Source organism: Acipenser ruthenus, chromosome 24 (assembly GCF_902713425.1).
Source record: "Acipenser ruthenus chromosome 24, fAciRut3.2 maternal haplotype, whole genome shotgun sequence".
NCBI classification, from domain to species: Eukaryota; Metazoa; Chordata; class Actinopteri; order Acipenseriformes; family Acipenseridae; genus Acipenser; species Acipenser ruthenus.
The window spans coordinates 16,167,892-16,189,342 of NC_081212.1; the positions used below are offsets into that span (position 1 = coordinate 16,167,892).

The following is a 21,451-nucleotide window of genomic DNA, read 5'->3' on the forward strand; positions in this document are numbered from 1 at the left end:
GTTTGGTTTCTGAAAGCTGTTTATTTTACATTCTGTTCAGCAGCCTCTGTGGTAGCCTTTTGTTTAATGTGTGATTCTGAAGCTAAATAGCGATCGATCGTATTTTCTCCAAATACACATTAAGATATGGGAAACAATTACCTCAGTCTGCATGTAGTTTATTTGGGAAATATCTTGAAACGATCATCATCCGAAATATAGTTTGCTTTCTTTGTCGTCCATTTCTACTATTTTACCTCCAATGCTGAAAACTAGATTTTAGCAACCTAAATGAAAACAATGCAACTTTGTCCCGCCCCCTCCTGCACAGTACAGGTCTGTGGTAATGTGCCCGCCCTTGTGTGCATTTGTGTGTTAAGTGTTGTATGTGTGTGTAAATGTTGGTGTATAGTCATTGGTACACGGGATATAAACGGATCTGTGTTTCACGTGTATTTAAAAATGTAGATTTGTATTTAGGCACGAGGATGGCACATCACATCACGTGTAAGTAAAAAGTAATAATATGTGAGCACGGGGAATTGCACTTTAATTAATTCACGTGCAGTTGTACCGAGACTCGATTGCTAGTCAATCATTCAATTGGAATCTCGGTACAACTGCATAAAAGCGGCATGTTTTCACTCACTGGTGGTTGGGTGTTCGTTGAGTGGAGAACGGGTGTGGAGAAGAGTAAAATAAAATAAAATAAAGTAAAGTAAAGTAAAGTAAAGTAAAGTAAAGTAAAGTAAAGTAAAGTAAAGTAAAGTAAATTGATAGTTGTTTCACTCACCGTGTTTGTGTGTCTGTCCGTGTCCGTTTGTCTGTATAGTCTGTTTTGTTTATCTGTTTTATTTTGGCCTAAAGTGCCGTGTCCTGTGTTTTTGTTACAACCGTTTATTTTCTGTCTGTTTATTCATTAAATGCAAACTCCACCTCGCTCTGTCGTTTGTGTTCCTGTTTCTGCCGTGACGTCACCGCCCAGTCAACCTGTCACACGTGGTGTCAGAAGCGGGACGCAGGTACCGCAGCACGCACTCGTCAGACTGTAGCCTGGTTAGCAAGTCCGGGACGGACTTGAGGCTGGCAGGGGAGAGTGTAGCGTGCATGGGGGAAGGCAGCAGTAGGGCTGGTAGGTGATGTAATCACGCACAGAGACATAAGCCCGATATACGCTCCTTGCAAAGGAGCCGGCTCTTTTGTACAGCGGTATCGGCACTATGCTTCAGTGCGAAAGGTTCCGGGTTCGCGCCCGCCCTCCGCCTGTGTGTGGATTTCCTCGCTCTGTGTGATGCGCCTGCCTCGTGCCTAAATACAAATCTACATTTTTAAATACACGTGAAACACAGGCCCGTTTATATCCCGTGTACCAATGACTATACACCAACATTTACACACACATACAACACTTAACACACAAATGCACACAGGGGCGGGCACATTGCCACAAGGTCACATAAAAGCAGTAAAGACGCATTGATAGGCTGATTAAAACGTTGTCATTTGAATAGTAAACAAGAACGTTAACTGCTTTGGAGAATTTATTTTGTAAATGTTACTTGTGGACATTGTTTGTTTGTTTTTTGCTTAAGTGCAGCGCACATGGGACGGCGAAGGAATAAAAATGGGCTATCTACAGAAGGAAGATACGTAGTTTGCGTCACTAGCGTTGTGCAGTAGTTCATTTAAACAAGTTTTTTAATTTCCGCGAAATCACGAATTAGGTAGGTCCCTAATTATGGGTATTAGTGGAGCAATAAAGTAAGTCTATAACTGTCCTTTCATGTGTAGGCTACTTGACTTTTATATAGTCTGAACAATAACATTTCATCCAAGTTAGAATAAAAGGATCCGCCAAGTTAGCCCCATTGTTTTTTTTTTAATAACTTGGCCCCTTTTGTAAATATCACATAATTACTTGGCCGATATGTTTATTCTAACTATCCTAGGATTTGAACCCATGCTTTCAGGAAACTAATGCTGAGAGAAAGGGCCATGGAGGTCACAAAACATTCAATTGAAAACAAATGGTATAAAATAGTAATACAAGTGAGAGTTAGAACACAGTATACATTTTAATGTGCATGTGGTGGTCAAGTGTCTAGATCTGTAAATAAATATAAGTAGAAACAGACAATAATAAGCACCCACAGAATTGTGATAGTTGTGTCGATTCCTCAGTTGTCCACAAAGTTCTGTATAGAAAGTTGCTTCCCACTTTCTATCTTGGCAGGAGTAACTGGCACTCTCAATATCTCAGCTAGGGTAGATATGATATCCCAGTACGTGGTACCGGGTCACTGGTATGCCTGGCATATTAATAGTAACTAATGAAATACTTGGAAATGAGCCCCAAGCTAAAATGAAAATCATCGGTCCAATACAGATACTAGCAAGTTCTTTTTCTGTCAGATTAACACAACATCTGTTGCCTTTTAACTTATTTTATTATGGATACATGTCTTTAATACACTGTGGTATATGCTAGATATAAAACTCACCACCAGGAGTAAAGGGTGGTTAGGGGGACCTGTATCAAGATTGACCAACGCAGTGCTAAATTTGACCCCATCCCGAATGTATTAACTGGCCCAAAATTAATAAGGCACGGCGTAAATGCTTAAATGCTCTGCGCCGGTGCTCAGAATGTGCTACTGGTAGCACAGATTAACAGACTAATCTAAAAATAGCGCCTCCCCTCCAAATGGGCTACCTCAATTGAACAATAGGTAGGTGTGGCAATGTGCCCTGCCCTTGTGTGCGTTTATATGTTGTATGTTGCGTGTGGTGTGTTAAATGTTGGTGTATTGTAGTTGGTACACTGGATATAAATGGGTGTGTGCAGCACGAGTATTTAAATTGTATAATTATATTTAGGCACGGGATTGCACTTCACGTGCACTTAAAGTATAGTATGTGAGCACGGGGTTGCACAGAATTAATTCACGTGCTGGGATTCAAGTGAATAATTAATTATTAATTGAATCCCAGCGCAACAGTATATATAGATGCACATTTCTTTCACTCAGGGTTGTGTGTTCGGTGAGTGGAGAACGGGATTGGAGACGGAGGTAATTGTGAAAAATAGAAGCTCACAGTGTTTGTCTGTGTAGTCCGTTTTGTTTGTCTCTTTATTTTGGCGTGAAGTGCTGTGTCCTGTGTTTTGTTTGTACAACCTTTTTATTTTCTGTTCTGTTTATTAAATGCTGAGCGAAACCATTCACTCAGCTCCACCAAACCACAGCTCTCTGTCGTTTTATTTCCTGGCTCTGGTCTGACGCCGGTCTGACGCCACCCACTCCGGCCGTCTTTGTGACACATGGTGTCCTGCGTGGGATCTACAGCGCCTCCAGGACTCAGGCCAGAGCGGGAACCGCAGTTTTTTTTTTGGAAAAAAACAAAAGTAAAAGAAATGGGGAGAAGAGGCTGGAGAGGAGCACAGGAGGGCAAAGGGAGAAAGGCGGAAGCAGGGCTGTGGTGTTTCGACTGTGGCCAAACTAGCCACACCACCATACCCTGCTCCGTCCACAGGACCCTTCAGACAATGGCCCAAAGACTGGGATGGGGGGAGTGGTGCCCTGGCTGTGGGGCATATGGGCACACGTTGGCCCTATGCCCCATGCAGGATGAAGAAGAGGAGCCCTTGCTGCCACGTCCTATGCCTGAATGGGAGGAGCCTGAGCGTCCACAGCCCAAGCTGGAGGAGCCTGAGCGTCCACAGCCCAAGCGGGAGGAGCCTGAGCGTCCACAGCCGAAGCGGGAGGAGCCCGACTGTCCTACACCTGAGCGGGAGGAGCCCGAACGTCCTACGCCTGAGCGGGAGGAGCCCGAACGTCCTACGCCTGAGTGGGGGGAGCCCGAACGTCCACAGCCCAAGAGGGGGGAGTCGGTGCGTCCACAGCCCAAAAGGGAGGAGTCGATGTGTCCACAGCCCAAAAGGGAGGAGTTGGTGCGTCCACAGCCCAAAAGGAAGGAGTCAGTGCGTCCACAGCCCGAAGAGAGGGAAGTCGGGGCTTCCACAGCCCTAGGACCCAAGCTGCCAGCAGAGGGAGAATGCCTGCTGGTTCTACCTCCACCAGCAGAGGAAGAATGCCTCCTGTCCCCATATCCACCAGCAGAGGAAGAATGCCTGCTGGTTTCCCCTTCAGAGGCAGAGCCGCACCAGTCCCCTGCAAGAGAGGCAGAGCCACACCAGTCCCCTGCAAGAGAGGCAGAGCAGCACCAGTCCCCTGCAAAAGGGGGAGACTAACGCTGCTCCCACCTCCGTCGCCAGGAGACTACACGCTGCTCCCACCTCCATCGCCAGGAGACTACACGCTGCTCCCACCTTCATAGGCAGGAGCAGAGCAGCTGGAGCTGCCTCTGCCTCCGCCACCTTCACCGGTAGGAGCAGAGCAGCAGGAGATGCCTCTACCCCGCCACTTTCACCGGCAGGAGCAGAGCAGTAGGAGCTGCCTCTGCCTCCGCCACCTCCACCGCTTCCTCCACTAGGAGCAGAGCAGCAGGAGCTGCCTCTGCCTCCGCCACCGCCCGGAGCAGAGGAGAAGGAGCTGCCTCTGCCTCCGCCACCTTCACCAGCAGAGGGTGAATACCTGCTGGTTCCACCTTCCCCAACATGGGAGGACTGCTTGCTGCTTCCACCTCCACCACAAGAGGAGCTGCAGCTGAGTTTCGCACCGCCCAAGGATGCCAGCCTCCAGCCTCGCTTCACCCAAGGATGCCAGCCTCGCTTCGCCCAAGGATGCTTGCCTTGCATCGCCTGGGGCTGCCTGGTGCTCCGCATCGCCTGGGGCTGCCTGGTGTTCCGCATCGCCTGGGGCTGCCTGTTGCTCCACATCGCAGCAGGAAGTACTGTGGCCGGAACCCCACCAAGGGGAGCTGCCAGCCACGAAGAAGGGGGAGGAGGTCTGGAGACCACCAACCCCAGCAGCAGTTTCGCTGCCGGAGCTCATGGGGGAGGTCAGGAGACCTGCTCACACTGCAGCACTTTCGCTGCTGGAGATCGTGGGGGAGGTCAGGAGACCTGCTCCCACCGCAGCACTTTCACTGCAGGAAGTACTGTGGTCGGAGCCCCACCATGGGGAGCTGCTGGTTACGAAGAAGGGGGAGGTCGGGGGACCACCTGCCCCTGCAGCTTTTCCGCTGCCAGGACTGCCCCAGCTGAAGGAGTCAGCCTGGGAGCTGTCAGCAGTTACACTGACAGCCCTGCCAGTAGCAGCAGCCTGGCTACTGGCAGCATTGCCTCCTGTGAACCCCTTGAAGTCCCTGTTTTTGGCTCGGGAGGTGGCCGTTGAGGCCATGTGTGCTGCGCACAAGGGGGGGTATATGTGGCAATGTGCCCTGCCCTTGTGTGCATTTATATGTTGTATGTTGCGTGTGGTGTGTGAAATGTTGGTGTATTGTAGTTGGTACATGGGATATAAATGGGTGTGTGCAGCACAAGTATTTAAATTGTATAATTATATTTAGGCACGGGATTGCACAACTTATTTTATTATGGATACATGTCTTTAATACACTGTGGTATATGCTAGATATAAAACTCACCACCAGGAGTAAAGGGTGGTTAGGGGGACCTGTATCAAGATTGACCAACGCAGTGCTAAATTTGACCCCATCCCGAATGTATTAACTGGCCCAAAATTAATAAGGCACGGCGTAAATGCTTAAATGCTCTGCGCCGGTGCTCAGAATGTGCTACTGGTAGCACAGATTAACAGACTAATCTAAAAATAGCGCCTCCCCTCCAAATGGGCTACCTCAATTGAACAATAGGTAGGTGTGGCAATGTGCCCTGCCCTTGTGTGCGTTTATATGTTGTATGTTGCGTGTGGTGTGTTAAATGTTGGTGTATTGTAGTTGGTACACTGGATATAAATGGGTGTGTGCAGCACGAGTATTTAAATTGTATAATTTAAAAAAAAAATATGATATGGTACTGCACTTGGTAAAATAAATCTCTGTTTGCAAGCCGTGCTTTCAGTTTGTGTTGCACTTGCCTGGTCATTCCACCTGGAGGGTGAAATTGCCCCCAACCCTTTGATGGCTTCTTTCTCACCATAACCAATCATGTGCTTCCCCTAATGACTTACTGTACATGCCTGTAACCCAGGAAGTGCAAAGAGATGACCCAAGAATAAAGTATAGAAATGGAGAGCTTCCTTTAACCTCCAGTAGTACCAGATATCCTGTTTCGAAAGGAACAGTGTTTCTTTTAAACAGTATATAGTGGAAGGAGCTGTGTGACAGGTAATATTGATGGGATTATTTTGTTAGATACAACCATGTTAAACGATCATGTAAAATGCTTCAGATTTGCAGGCTGCTCTGGGGATTCACAACGATATAAAAGTGTCCTGATTAGCTGAAGAGAGCAGGCCCACTGTTGTACGTTTATATGTCGTGTGTAGGGTGAGGTGATTGCGGGAGGGCTACTCAAACTGCTACAAAGAGACACCTTACACAGTACATCTTAGTTTATTAGAGTTTTTTATGATTGTTTTTTTAACTTTAGAACCATGTGGCCTATACACGGGATGACATCTGTACACAGTAGAAGATGTACTGGATTGTTGGCAAATCCTTAACAGTGATTGGTTGGTTTCTCACATGTGATTGATAATTTAAATGAAACCTGAGGTTCTTGCTTTGCTTTCCTGTCCTGATCCCGGCCTTGTGTTTCCCCACAGAGTTTCCATAGCCCTGTCGCTGATCGGGTCCAGCCTGGTGGTGTCTCAGCACTCTGTGGAACACAGAAAGGTAACCTCCTTCCCTCCTCAAATACATATGTGGTAATTCAGCACTTGAACTTACAGTGGATCTCCTCCTAGCGGCTGGTTAGCTAAGGAGACTGAAGACGTTTGTCTGTGACCCATGAGGTTAGAGGTTCATGTCTAGCCCTTGCCTCTTCATTCAATTCAGTGGGCAGAGATGCCAAGCTGTAACAAACTGCTGCCCTCCATTTAGTTACTGACTTATCTGCTGTACCGTTTTTATAGTGTGTGTGTGAGAAAGGAAAGGATAAAGATCAAAAGGATGGTAAAAGGTGCTCAAATAGATCCTCTAGTAAAGTCATTATTTAGTAGAATGGTACCACAGTGTTAACATTTTCATATTTTTTTACACAACAGTAATCCACTGCCTTTAGGTAGACTATCAGTACCTGTATCAGGGCCAATGCATATTGATCATTTTCCGGTGATACTTTACATATTTTTAAATCTCCAAAATTTGATTAAACTGTTTAAAAAATACCTAGTAACAATATTACACTTCAATAGTCTTTTATTTGGTTATTGTATCATGGACTAGGCACAGAGAGTGTCTAAGCAGACATTTCCTCAATTCCAAGAGAGACAGACTGGCAGACAAGAGAGACAGACTGGCAGACAAGAGAGACAGACTGCCAGACAAGAGAGACAGGCTGACAGACAAGAGAGACAGACTGACAGACAAGAGAGACAGACTGGCAGACAAGAGAGACAGACTGACAGACAAGAGAGACAGACTGGCAGACAAGAGAGACAGGCTGACAGACAAGAGAGACAGACTGACAGACAAGAGAGACAGGCTGACAGACAAGAGAGACAGACTGGCAGACAAGAGAGACAGGCTGACAGACAAGAGAGACAGACTGACAGACAAGAGAGACAGACTGGCAGACAAGAGAGACAGACTGACAGACAAGAGAGACAGACTGGCAGACAAGAGAGACAGGCTGACAGACAAGAGAGACAGACTGACAGACAAGAGAGACAGGCTGACAGACAAGAGAGACAGGCTGGCAGACAAGAGAGACAGGCTGACAGACAAGAGAGACAGACTGACAGACAAGAGAGACAGACTGGCAGACAAGAGAGACAGACTGGCAGACAAGAGAGACAGACTGACAGACAAGAGAGACAGGCTGACAGACAAGAGAGACAGGCTGGCAGACAAGAGAGACAGGCTGACAGACAAGAGAGACAGACTGACAGACAAGAGAGACAGACTGACAGACAGTGCCAAGCAGTTATCAAGGCCAAAGGAATGCACAAAGCAGTCATATATTGTACCGTGTTTGTTTTGTTTTGTCTTTAACATTTTTAAAAATAGGGCATCGTAAGAGTTCATTGTATTGTGTTGTATTCAGTACATCTTAGAAATGAAGTTTTAACAGTTCAAACATATTTTTATACTATTTATATTCGGAATGCAGAGATGCAAGATATTTAATATTTATAGTCATCACTATTAATAACCAGCTAGGAAGAAAGTATTTACTGTAGGGAGATATACAGATAGGCATAAGGAGCCATACTGTACTGATAGATAGACTTAAAGAAAGCTGACAAAAGCCAGTGTTTGAATTAGAGACAGACAAGCAGAGATGGACAGATTTGGTAAGATCATAGACAGATGTAAGTACAAAAATATAAGCCTTGTCAAAGAGAGCTTGATGTGTTAGTAAATACAAGCTGTGTATCGTGCTGTGTCCACTGACTTTTCGAGCAGTTTGGGGTATTTATATCAGCGGGGGAATGTGCTGCTCGGCCAGCTGTCTGACCTTAACTTGATCTAAAGCTTGACAGTGTGGGAGAGTTGCATTGCTCAAGAAGACAGGGGCAGGGATGGTACTGTTGCTTCTACACTAAATCACTGAGCTTCTTTAAGTGCCTCTACTGGCAGTGGTCTGTAAATGGTTGCAGGGTTAGAAAGCCACACTAGTCCAGCATTCTGTCCTGGACCCTCCTTGTATATTATTGAACTGACCAGGTGCCCAGGAATTTGAGCAACCAGACCCCAGCTACTGTAACTCTGCCATGAACTGTACACGCTCATCACAGGGTGGGTAAGCCTTACCTCAGTCAAGGTCACTCATTACAGGATGGATAAGTCTTACCTGAGTCAAGGTTTGCCATGAGGGCCTGTTCATGGAGCTATGGATGTAGCTGGTTGCTCAAACCCCAGACTCCCAGTTATTTGAATAACATACTTAATTGGTAGAGGTCTGAAACCCAGGACTGGGTGCAGGGTTAGTGTGAGTTTTTAACTCAGACAGTGCTGTCCTCATCTGAAATGGGTTGTGTTACATGATTCACTCTTCACTGCACACCACACGTAACACATCAGGTATAGAGAAAGTGTCATGGTATTTTATTGTATGAGCTCTATTACAAATAGGATGTTGTGACAGAGAGCAAATGAATCCTAGTCAACAATCCCCCTCCCGACCTGTGAGGGTGCTGTATAACAGGAACAGTGTGCCCCGGACTGGATGATTTGACAGTTCATTCCAGGGTAAGTCGGAAGCCGGCCATCCAGAAAGGGGGCGGGGCCACAATATAAGAAGTCACCGCCTTAATACGGTAGGCAATGTGTCAGTCACGAATTGGAGGATACGTGATTAGACTCACCACCGAAGGAGGCGTGACTAAGGGTATTTCAGGGGATGTGGCCAAGCAATCTGTTCCTTTTGTTTTGGTTACAAGCGAACGGACCGAAAACGCATAATCGTGAACGCTGTATTTTGTTGTGTGTCTAACCTATTTATTTATAATTGTTAGACGGCTAAACACCCGGGAGCTGTCGCTGTCAAGCCAGCATTAACCCCGGATTACAACTACTGCACCAGTCACTATTCACTGTGTATTCACCACCAGCACGGGAGCAACGCGAAAAGACGCGGAGCCGTGCCGGGACATTGCCTTTGTTTATTATTATGTCAGGACTGAAACCCAGTATTATTTCGCTGAGCAAACTACACATTGGTGTTCAGTTGCCAGCGGTATTATTGAACGGTGCCAAACCGTGAAACAGAAAATAAAAGAACTTGCACCATAAATTCAGTCTGTGTGTTATTATTAGAGCACTGCATCACCTCTACACCTGCGCACTACTAACCTCTTTGCCACAGATGTCTAAGTGTGTCTCAGTTGTGAATAAAAGGACAGTCTTTCCATTGTCTGGGTCACACAAAGTTCAATTGCAGACTGATTGGTTCCATGAATACAGAATTAAGTTTGTTTGTGAAACTTTGGGAGGTGCTCTAGATTTACCCCTACAATGATCAAAGTTATTTTTCTTTACACATTGTATTATAAAGCTGCCTCTGTGTAACCTGATTTGCTGCAACAGCTCACTAGACTACTTATCAATAACATTAAAAAATGTATTTTACTATTACTAAACTTTAGCCTAACATTTAAAATACAAACTCCTGATGGGAGAACCCCCAGTGTTTATTTCAATTTAAAATACAAACTCCTGATGGGAGAACCCCCAGTGTTTATTTCAATTTAAAATACAAACGTTCTTCCCTGATATGTCTCTCTGCTTTTTAATGCTTACCTATGCTTTACCATGTTTTCACTATGCTGTATTAAACTTTGCTATACTTTTACTATGGGTTGAACAGTTTATTTAATACATTATATATTTCTTACTAAATGGGGATCAATGTTTATGTTTAAGTGCACAATATCTAAATGTTAGTTTTACTTCTCATTAGTCAAGCCCTTGTGAAATGGCCCATTTGTAAACAAGGAAGCCCAGCCGGGAGGTCCTCCCCGCCCCGTGTATTTCAACTATACGGTTTGGCTAATGAGGCAGAACTAGGATATTGTTGTTTTCCGAATGTAGGAGATTTCCTCTTTGAGGAGCTTAATGAGATTTTGAGATAAGCTGAATAAAATACCCAAGGAGAGTTTGGTTTCAGCTGAGTTCCTGAGATGTTGAGGATTATCTGATGTTTTCTTACATGGCTGTGCGCAACGTGAAGCCTCTCCTTACCCAGAGCCTCTAGAGAAGAGATCAGCTGGACTGCTGTGGAGAGCAGCATGCAAACTGCACTCACTAAATCAGAAACTGGAAGAGTATACTGTAACTAGAAAACATTGCGTGTCCTGTTTTTTTGTCGCACAATGAATAAGTAGATCACTGGGTTACTTCTTGCTGCTAATGAATGTTGTAACTGTACAACCCTCTCTTGACCATCAGCCATACCCCCACCCCCGAGACCAATCCCTTTGCCCCAACCCACTCAGAAGGCTAACAAAAACATAAGGTATTATTAAGTATGATTTTGAGTGTATGTTTGTAAGTATGTAACTTTTAAACAGAATCTCCCAAGAATCACACTACTTTCAATGTCAATGGAATAACATTGACATTGATTGGTTGTTCTTGTTTTGGGGCTATTTTGGTTCTTCTCATGACAAGGATTGTTATATATTTACTGAGAGTAGCAACACAATACAGATCCAGTACCACTCAAAAACACACCTGTAGGGATAAAGGTCTGTAAAATGTGAATATGCATTAAAACACCTATCATGTTCCTCATAAATATCTACAGTATCAGCTTCTCAATGGAGTTAGAAAGGGGTTTAGGCAGCTTCAAATGGAATACCCTGCTATTAATAACACCACGGCACAATGTCAAGAATCGCCATTAGAAAGTAATTTTGTTGGCGCCATATGTAGTAAAAGGCCCCTCAGTTATTGGCTACAGATCTGAACACATGGTGCTTGATAAAGTAGTTGAGACACTCACTTGTGGCCAGCAAGTGTCGCTTGGTTTTTATGTATGCAGAAAGAGTGGAGACAATGAACAATGTCATGCAACAAGTGCCACGGACTCCAGTTCAGCCTCTGAATGACGGTGTGACCTTTTGGTGCAAGTCCCTTGACGTCTCTTGGTGTCTCGGCCCTACCTAAGCTTTCAAACCAGGTGGAAACAGCAGACATCTTGGTTGTCCTGCTCCGTGGGGGAAATTAAATGTCATGAATAAATGAAGCCAGATATTTCAGCTATTAACCTAAATCTGGATAATGCTGCCATTTACTGCCAGTTAGCGCTTTTAGGTTTTGGCACACAGACTTCAGACTGTCTTTAACTAAATTTAAATCTTGGCGGCAAGAAAATAAACCCATTTTAAAAAACAATTAAAACCCTTTCATGTTGTCTGGCTGGACTGAGGTAAAGCAGCCTCTGGATGATAAACACTTGAATGTTTGTCAGTTCTGAATACCAGGCATGTACAATTCCTGTGTGTCCTCATTTTTAATAGCATTGCCTTGTCTTCTTTGTGGCTTTAAAATATGAAGACACTGAAAGGCACAACCCACGGAAAGAATTAGTTATTAGTCTTATGAGAGCCTTCCTTTTGATTTAAATATGTTCATTTTATCACACACTTGAGATGACATATGTGATGTCCAAGGGAGCCAGCCAAGACAGCAGCTGTAGCGTTTCAGAAAACAACACGTATCTTACTAAATAGCCTTCAATCGAAAGGCAGTTGCACAGCAATGGCAGTGGTTCTGCATTGGGAATGGCACCACAAGGGTCTCAGAAGCATCAGCCATTGATAGAATTGCATCACAGAAGTAACTTGGCATACAAATGATATCATGCCAAAATCAGTGTGTTTTCGTTTCTCTGTGCAATGTTTGTTTCAAATCCACTGTGTTGCCATTGCTGGTCATGCTATGATCTGCTAATGGTCCTGCTGGGTATTCTTCTGGGTAACACACTGGTATTCTAATGTTTTTTCCAAATGATATTTTTTGCGTCTTTGTTCAAAATGTGGATCCTTATTGACTGATTGTGTCTGTCTGACTGTCTGTCTGTACAGGATAACTGGCAATTCATTTTCATCTTCTCCAAAAGTTTATCTTAAACCCCTGGCCTCCTGCAGACCTTTCAGATTCTATTTGGGTATAACCCTATGAAATGCATATTTTTAGACAGATTTAATAGATTTAATTTATACATGAGCTGTTCCATGTTCATAGCACTTCCAATGAAAGTATTGCAGCGGTTTAACTGTTGTAACACAACACTTAAAATAGCTGCCAAGGGAAGCTTCACCAAAATCTACATGGTAATTTAGCTGTTGGCACTTTCTCTGATTAATGTGTTACTGTAGCAAGTGAAACCTGATCTGTTTCATCGCGGCTTAACTAGGAGTAGAAGTAAGTTTCCATACTGTGTGTCAGATATAAATATACTACAACAATTTGAAAAATAAATGCAGCGATTTGAAGAATCTGATGTGAGAAGAAGAGTAGGAACTGGTTAGCAAACTTACAAAAACAGCAATTTTATCAACACCTTTTCTTCTGACAGAATGCAAAAAGTGTACTGCTAAATCCTTTCATATTGGAACTAGTTTTATCATTTTCATTTTATAATAAAATAGTCATGAGAGATGGATATATAACGATATGCAAACTACTAAATTGTTTTCTGTGTGCAATCGACAAAGCCCTGAAAAAAAGAAAATATCATTCGGACTCTGTCAGTAAATGTTAAGAGACTCTTGCTATCTTTTGTCTTTCAGCTAAAGCCCTTTGCTATTGTGTTATTACATAAAGAAAATATATTTGCAATATTACTCAAAACACAGTCCAAACCAGTTGAATGTTTGTAATGTGAAAGACAAAACCCAAGATTCCGATGCCCCCTGTATGTGTGTGCTACAGGTTTTATTCCCATGCAAGTTGAGAGATACTGTATTATTTATTTCTTAGCAGACACCCTTATCCAGGGCGACTTACAATTATTACAAGATATCACATTGTTTTTACATACAATTACCCATTTATATAGTTGGGTTTTCACTGGAGCAATCTAGGTAAAGTACCTTGCTCAAGGGTACAGCAGTAGTGTCCTCACCTGGGATTGAACCCACGACCCTCCGGTCAAGAGTCCAGAGCCCTAACCACTACTCCAAACTGCTGCCCTTACTGCTGCACCCTGCTGTATACAGTCAGGCACAGTACAAGGAGACTCCCTACAAGCTATCCAACAATACAGTGTTCACTCTTGTCTGCCAAGCAGTCCTGGGCTTCTTACCGAGACAGACAGTTGTTCAGATTGTTGGGTGGTTGTGTGTGGAGTGATGTCGGCTGAATTTGAAGTTAGAGATGAGTCTGCTGCACCACAAAGCCCCCTTTGCCCACCCCTAAAACCTTTCTGTACAGTATGTATGCAGTTCAGTCAAACACAGTGTTTCAAAAGCTAGACAGAAAAAATGTATTTTGACAAATCTGAGCATGTACCTGAGCTTAGATAACCAAACAGCAGTCTTTTCTCAAGGAGATTGAAAGAGAGTTTCAAAAGCACAGAATTTTGCCCATTGACATTTTGAGATTCTCAAAGTCACTGCATCTCTATGAGCTGATTGTGTTGAATCCGTACCTAGCGTCCTACTCGGCTATGCATTGTGCACGTTGCACACACAGGAATTAGAAACTGGGTTCCCTGCAGGCACTCGAGCGTGGGTAGCTTGATGCTGGTGGTGACAGCATGTTGAATAGGTTGTCCTCTCTGACTGAGTATCAAGCAGTCTTGTCTGCACTTGAGACCAGCGCTTACCCTGACCTTGTAAACTCCTGTCACAGGGCTTTGTTGAGGTAACAGAATGCAGTGTTAACAAGGAGTTTAGGCCACCTCGCACGGAATAACCTTGCTAGTAACATTACAGCAAATCTTAATTTTTGACATGTGTTTTTTGTATCTATTTAAAAATGGTACACCAATGTTTGAGCTATTTCCATGTCAAACTAATTAGAACCGGTTTGTACGGTCGTATGTCAATTTAAATGCCCAAAATGTCCAAAGTTATTTTATTTTCCCCTTATGCCCAATTTTTAATAAAAGACCCTAACACACCAACCAGTCAGGCGAAGACTACCATGCCCCTTACAAACACATATGAATCATTTCCTCTTTAGATGAGGATCTCCCGCTTCGTATTACTCCTGTTAATGTCACCCTCTGCTTCATGTCAACACATTCAATTGTCCCAGCACCAATAGTGGCAGATTAGAAGATTTACATGCAAGTAAGTTGCTGTATTGAAATGTTCTAACAAATAGTACAGCAGCACGATATATCATACCGAACTACCATGTGAATGTGTGCTGTTTTTTTTCTTCTGTATGTAACTGTTGCAATATGTTATGCAACACTTGTACAGTATAGTAGACTCAGACTGCGTATTTCTTTTTATGAATAGACACTACAGCAATTCATTGAATACCTGGTACCTGTGCTTGTACCTTCCGCAACAAAACAGGCGTATTGATGTCTCATAGTCTCTCTTTTTAATGTTTATTTTTCCAGGCTATTGTTGAACTGAGTCAACTCTCATTGTCCCTGTTTTTGCCTAGTCCCTTTGAAGTGATATACTGTACATGATAAAGCCAGCTGGTCTGCAGAACACAAAGCAGACATTAAAACACTGTTCCAGATAATGGCAGTGGAATGGGTGTTTATTTTAGGCAGCTCGATTCATTCATTGTGACATTCCCATTTTCGGTTATAGTTACAAAAGAGTTAAGTGGATCCCCAGAGATGTTTGTCTTGAACATGACATTTTTAACATCTGCAAAGCAGCTGGAACCTCTTTATAAATTGCTTGTTATTGCTCAACCCCCCATACACTATACTGGGGTGCTGGTATACAGAGCAAATACATGCTGTTTTTAAACTAACCAGCGCAGTGCCTACACACACCATGCTGGGGGTTCAGTCTTTAACCTTCTCAACGCTACCGTACAAAATCTTTTTACAATGAAATAACAATAACATTTTAATATTAAAGAAAACTATTCTGTACAGTGATACAGATATATATGTATTGTGGTATATAGCTTAGAAAGGTTCATTTGCCCAGTAATTCTGCAGTTTCCCCACGCTTTTCAACTGCTTAAAATATGCATTTACTGTATGATAGTTTGCCATGGTTTTTAATATGCTTTACCATACCTTTCTGTGCTTTAGCATGTTTGTCTATGCTTTAGCACATACAGGGCTCCCTCTTTATAAGGCTATAGTTTGGAGCCATAGTTCCAAAAAATCTTTCCAGAATCTCTTAGTACTGTAAACTACTGTGTCTTTATTTTAAACATGCTACCGTATAACCTAATTGAATACGAAATCTCAGAAGATCACAGTGACCAGAAAGACTAAAGCAGGACTTTACATAACCAAAAAAAGCAGTGTTGATGTTGTGTTCCTCAAGGCTCAATGGGCACTGCTGTAACTGTTATATCAATATAAATCTTGTCATAGAGTTGTAACTTGTCATTAGCACCTTGTTCAGCATGAGCACTGAAAATGTTGAATTAAAATGTTTTTTTCTATAAAATTGGGCTGTGGTTCAGGTTATTCCTAAAACCTAAAACATGTCTGCTCTGAAAAAGAATTGTGCAAATAGGTTGCCCTCAAACATGCAGTTTTATTTACCCAAAGGAAATCCCTCACCCCTGTAGTGAATGGTGACTGGAGTTGAAAGGTCAGGGTATTATTAATGTAAGGAAATGTAATATTTTTCCAGTATATATTTAGCCATTTGGCTTGGTTTTATTTTTTGAGTACACCACACAGCTGCGGAGCTGCGTTTATTGCTTTTCTCAGACACCGGTGTGGACAGCAGGCTGTTATATCTCAATATATTCAATACAAAAAAAAAATAGGTTTCCTGAAATTATCTACCTGTTTAAGAGCAGCGTTCACTGGGGCAATGAAACAGTGGCGCTTTAATGTGCCCATTACCAATACAAATATAATATAACCAGCCAGATAGACCATGATGGAGGGATAGACTTAACAGATGCTATGATATTTTAAATGTTATGACAAGACAAGACAAAGTAGGTTAGTTTGAAAAGATAGTCCATTTAATACTCAATCATACATTCTGACACTATAACAGAAGGGGTGAGGGCTTGGCAAAAGCGATCTGGCAAAAGTCAGAAAATCCAACCAATTCCTGCAAAATTTGAATAAAATAAAACAATAACGTGACACCTCACCCCGCCTCGGAAGGAAGGACTTCTTTTTGTACAAAAAACATTAAAACTTTTCAAACTAGAATAAACTATTAAAACACTGAAGCGTTTATCATAAAAAGAAATTGTCTACTTCACCGAGAATTTGTATTCCTCCAGATAAGTCTCAAAACTCTGTTTAGTCATAGAGCCACCTTAGCTGTCTTACCTTTTTGTTCTCTTTACACAGAACTAGTCAACTGTTTGTAATGAAACAAATGAAGGCATTAAGCAGCCAAACCCTTAGAAAAGCTCCCCATAGTAAAAGCATAGTAAAGTGTAATAAAGCATAGTGAAAGCATGGTAAACCCCAGATAGGTATGGTGAAGCATATTTAAAAAAAACATGGCAAACCATGATAAACTATGGAAAAGCACAGGGAAACTACAAAAAAAAAAAACTTTTATAAGGAAACACTAAAGAAAGCATAAAAGAACAAGGATTGCAAATTTCTTTTATTATTAACGTTTGAGAGGTATTGAAGACTCGAGCTCCTGGTGATCTTCGTGGGGTCTGTCTTGTAGCCATCAGCATTTAGTACAAGAAGTTATTCCACATACAGTAATGTGAATGTAGGTCACAGTCTATCATGTGCATCTGTGAGTTTGTTTTACATATTTATTGTTTATTGCTTTATAAGTCATGATTTTGTTTCTTGAATGCATTGCTTTAGGGGCCCTGTCTAGTGTTTAAACATTACTGTTCCCTTTGTAGCAGGGGGTTTACATGTTTACAACATCTCAGAATAGAGGCTAGAAATTCCATTTGTGCTGGTAGACTCGCTTGCATTGTGCCGCACACAGTCCAGTATTCTCTCTGTACTTTCTCTGCAGGTCCCTCAGAGGATAGAGGCCCAGCAGCATGCTCTGGATGGGGAGGGGGGCGTGTCGGGCTCCTGGGGCCGCTGGGGTCCGTGGACAGCGTGCTCGCGCTCCTGTGGAGGAGGGGTAATGGAGCAGACCAGGCCCTGCTTGCCACGGTACTACTCTGAAGGGGGAGGGTACCACCACAGCACCCCGCCGCTCCCCCCAGGCAGAGTTGTGTCTGCCCTGCGCCCCTCTGTCCCGCTGCATCGTGAGGGCGTCCGAACAACACGCTCCAACGGCACCCAGCACAGGAGAACGGGAGCAGCAAGGGGAGGTCGATCTCAGGAACACAGACCTGACCGCAGGTACACATGGGGCTGGGGGCATTGCAGCATAAACAAGATTCATGTAAACCCTTTATATCCATGGTCAATATACAAAAAAATCATACACTTTAGCAATGAAGGATGAACAGTCAAACTGTTGTATTTACATTGTGCACTTAGCAGCCCTTAAATAACTACTGAGTTGTTTGGCTTTAGTTTTTAGTAAATTAACTAGTCAAACTGCTTTAGTAACTGTGTGCAGTGTGAAAACACTAACTTAAAAATAATACAAGATTGTGCAGTAAGACATATCTTAATGCACTTTAGGGTGTTTGCAATCTTACTGCACACCTCATTCATGGGGTTTCCCTGCAAGTTTTTTTTAACTCGAGACATTTACACGAGAAAAATGTCTCTTGTAAAATGCTTTTTTGGGTTTCCATTGGCTCAGTTTATTTTACTCGAGTAAACCAGGCTTTTCACCCAACGTCATGCAAATGAAGGGGACAGGTGGGGGTTGATATGTAAATTAATTATGCGTAAAGTACTTGTGCTGTTTTTGAAGATTACTATTTTTTGAAAATGTGGTTTCCATGCGCAGAGAACTGGTACACGAGTGAATCTAAGCTGCTGTAATAAAGCAAAATACCCTGTGCCTGCTTGGTTAATAATGTGCTTTACTGCTCTTGACCAAATTGTTTTTCAATTTGAGGAGGCTGGTGCTGTCAGAGATGCTCTCCTTTCTTTTAAGTTGTGTTGGATTTACTGCTGTGTTAAATATTAATGATGCAAACAAATAAAACACAATCAATATCTTCAATTGCAATTTTATTTGGTCAGTTCTGAGAGGGCATCAGTAACTTGGATGTTATTGCACTGTTTTGGGCGATCGAGCTGGCTTATGACATCCAGTTCACAAACTATATTTATTAACGTGGAGGGCAGATGCGCGTTGTCTTTGGACATAGCTGGGATCAATAAAAGGACGGGAATTAATTGAGTTAAGCAGCTTACTTGCTCTTCCTGTTTAACTTTAGTGTAGTTTTTACAGCAAGGGTATTCTCAAACAGCTGCTTTAATACTATAACAAATGCATAACGCAGTTCGTGGTAAGTGGTTTTATACAGAACTGTAAATCCCACAAAATATATGCAACATGACAGACCAGACACAGCAAAAAACAATAATAAAAAATGGCTGCCCGCATTAGCATTAAGGTGAACGACTCCACTGCTAACCATAAAATCGCTCATCAGCCACTACTTTCTGCCGTCTTGGAATCCACAGTAACAACTGACCTCATCCCTTGCAATATTTATAGTTAAGGATAAACACGCTCATTAACATTTACACGTGAAATGCGGGTTCCATGCGAAACTGGGCATGGTTTTCCCTTGTGTTTCGTCATTTACACGAGTAAATGAGATTTACCCTATCCCTCTCTTTGACCTTTTTTTTTTCGGCCACAATCCTGATTTACCCGAGTAATTCTCCCAAACGTGCACGCGCATCGCCATTTCACGTGTAAATTGACCCGCATGGAAACCCCATGATTGTGTGCTTTTGTGCTTACATAGGCCCCTTGCTCTAGATTGGGTGTAGTCATCGAACACGAAGACTTTTCATTTCCATCCTGTTCAGTCATGATAAACAGTCCAGACTGCTTTTATAACCAGAACTTACGAAGGTAAATGTAATATGAAGCCTTATATTCTCTGTTGCTGGTTTAATTCCAGACAAGGCTACAGTGACTCTTGATTGTTTTTATTATTATTATTATTATTATTAGTTTATTTAGCAGACACCTTTATCCAAGGCGACTTACAGAGACTAGGGTGTGTGAACTATGCATCAGCTGCAGAGTCACTTACAATTACGTCTCACCCGAAAGACGGAGCACAAGGAGGTTAAGTGACTTGCTCAGAGTAACACAATGAGTCGGTGGCTGAGGTGGGATTTGAACCGGGGACCTCTTGGTTACAAGCCCTTTTCTTTAACCACTGTACCACACAGCCTCCTTAAGTTTTGCATATAATGACGGGGGGACTGGGAAAAATGGCCTGGATTTTCCATTTCCATCATAAAGTGTTGAAAATGATCCTATATCAGTTGAAGAAACATTCTATTTGAGTAAAAGGAAAATATGAACAGGTGTAATTACAGAAAGCGTGATTATAGTTTTTGACCTTACTAAATTAAACAAGTTATGCCTTATTACAATGGAAAATAGGGCCCCAAAATACTAATGATGATGGAAAACATTTGCCTACCTGACTTAGCAATGCTTATGCACATGAAAGGAGTAATGGCCTTAAAGTATTTAGATGTAACTAAATTGTCATTTTTTTGTGTTTGGATTTTCCAGAGGGAGAGGTGGCAGGCGGATTGTTCCAGGGAAGTATGGGTATGGGAAGGTCCCCTACATCCTCCCTCTGCAGACTGATGTGGGGCAGGACCCCCCCAGAGACCAGAGCCGGAGGAAGCGTCAGGCCCCTCGTGGCTACCCCTGGAGGAGGGGGCAAAGCCAGGGGTACAGCCAGCAACACCCCTACCCAGGCTCCTACAGCAGCTACCACCACACAGGCCCCCCGCAGCACCACCCCAACCTCTACCAAGACAGTCTGGCCAGGCCGCAGCCAGCCGGGACCTCTCTTTACCAGCATGGCCAGGACCAAGCCTCGCAGCAGGGCCTGTACCCGGGGAGTAACCCCTCCGTCCACCTGCCTGCTCCTCATAGAACTCCCAGCTCGGCGTCTTTCATGTGCGTGGGAGCCTACAAACAGTATAAGATATGCAACACTGAGGTGAGTGCTTGTAGTGGCTTGTGGGAATTCAAATGAGCACCATTCTTGGACATTCCTGTCACATTCTTATATGTTTAAAAGAATCGCATTCCATAGCAGTCCCGTATTTAGCTTTTAAAAGTAGTATTTGGAGGATTTTTGAGGAAAAGAAACCTGATACTTCAAATCGGGAGGCTTGCAATGCTTGTATTCCCTGGGGTCAGGTAGGAAGTCACTAAGTGGTGCTGGAAAGTGGTACTTGCTTGTGGATACCAGGACCACAACCTTATAATGCAAGACAGCTTCCTCCAGTGATGACACCCTGTGCACCTGTTGATGACCCATAAATACACTTCCCTTCAACGACTGTTGGGACAGATGTTTAAAGGCAGAATGCCTTACCCCACTCAGACTGCTCACAAAATATGTTTGGGGTCAATATCTTCAAAATGCTAAATGTTTTGGCAGTCACATTTGTCTATGATCCCTGCTTCAAACGGTTTGATGCCTTAGACTGAAGTCTAGCTGTTGTATGTACTGTGTAAGTATAATATATTACTGTACCTACAGGGTCATCAGGGAGCAACTGTGGATTGAACCACTACATTATTTGTTAGTGCATTATATTACAGCACCAAAAAATCCTAAGGATTCAAGAATCCAGTCTCTTATCCACCAGTCACAAACACGCATTCCAAGTGATTGGATTCAACTGTACATTTTGTTTTTATTTTTA

The 21,451-nt window shown here is 43.1% G+C and overlaps 1 protein-coding gene across 1 annotated transcript in view; it reads left to right on the forward strand.

Moving 5' to 3' along the window:
• The window catches only part of LOC117429867 (thrombospondin type-1 domain-containing protein 4-like), a 157,012-nt gene that overhangs the window by 8,276 nt on the left and 127,285 nt on the right, over positions 1 to 21,451 (forward strand). Inside the window, exons 3-5 of the mRNA XM_058998449.1 lie at positions 6,669 to 6,738; positions 17,634 to 17,971; positions 20,298 to 20,736. Coding sequence (XP_058854432.1) covers positions 6,669 to 6,738; positions 17,634 to 17,971; positions 20,298 to 20,736 — 847 coding nt within the window. The remainder of the gene's footprint in view (positions 1 to 6,668; positions 6,739 to 17,633; positions 17,972 to 20,297; positions 20,737 to 21,451) is intronic.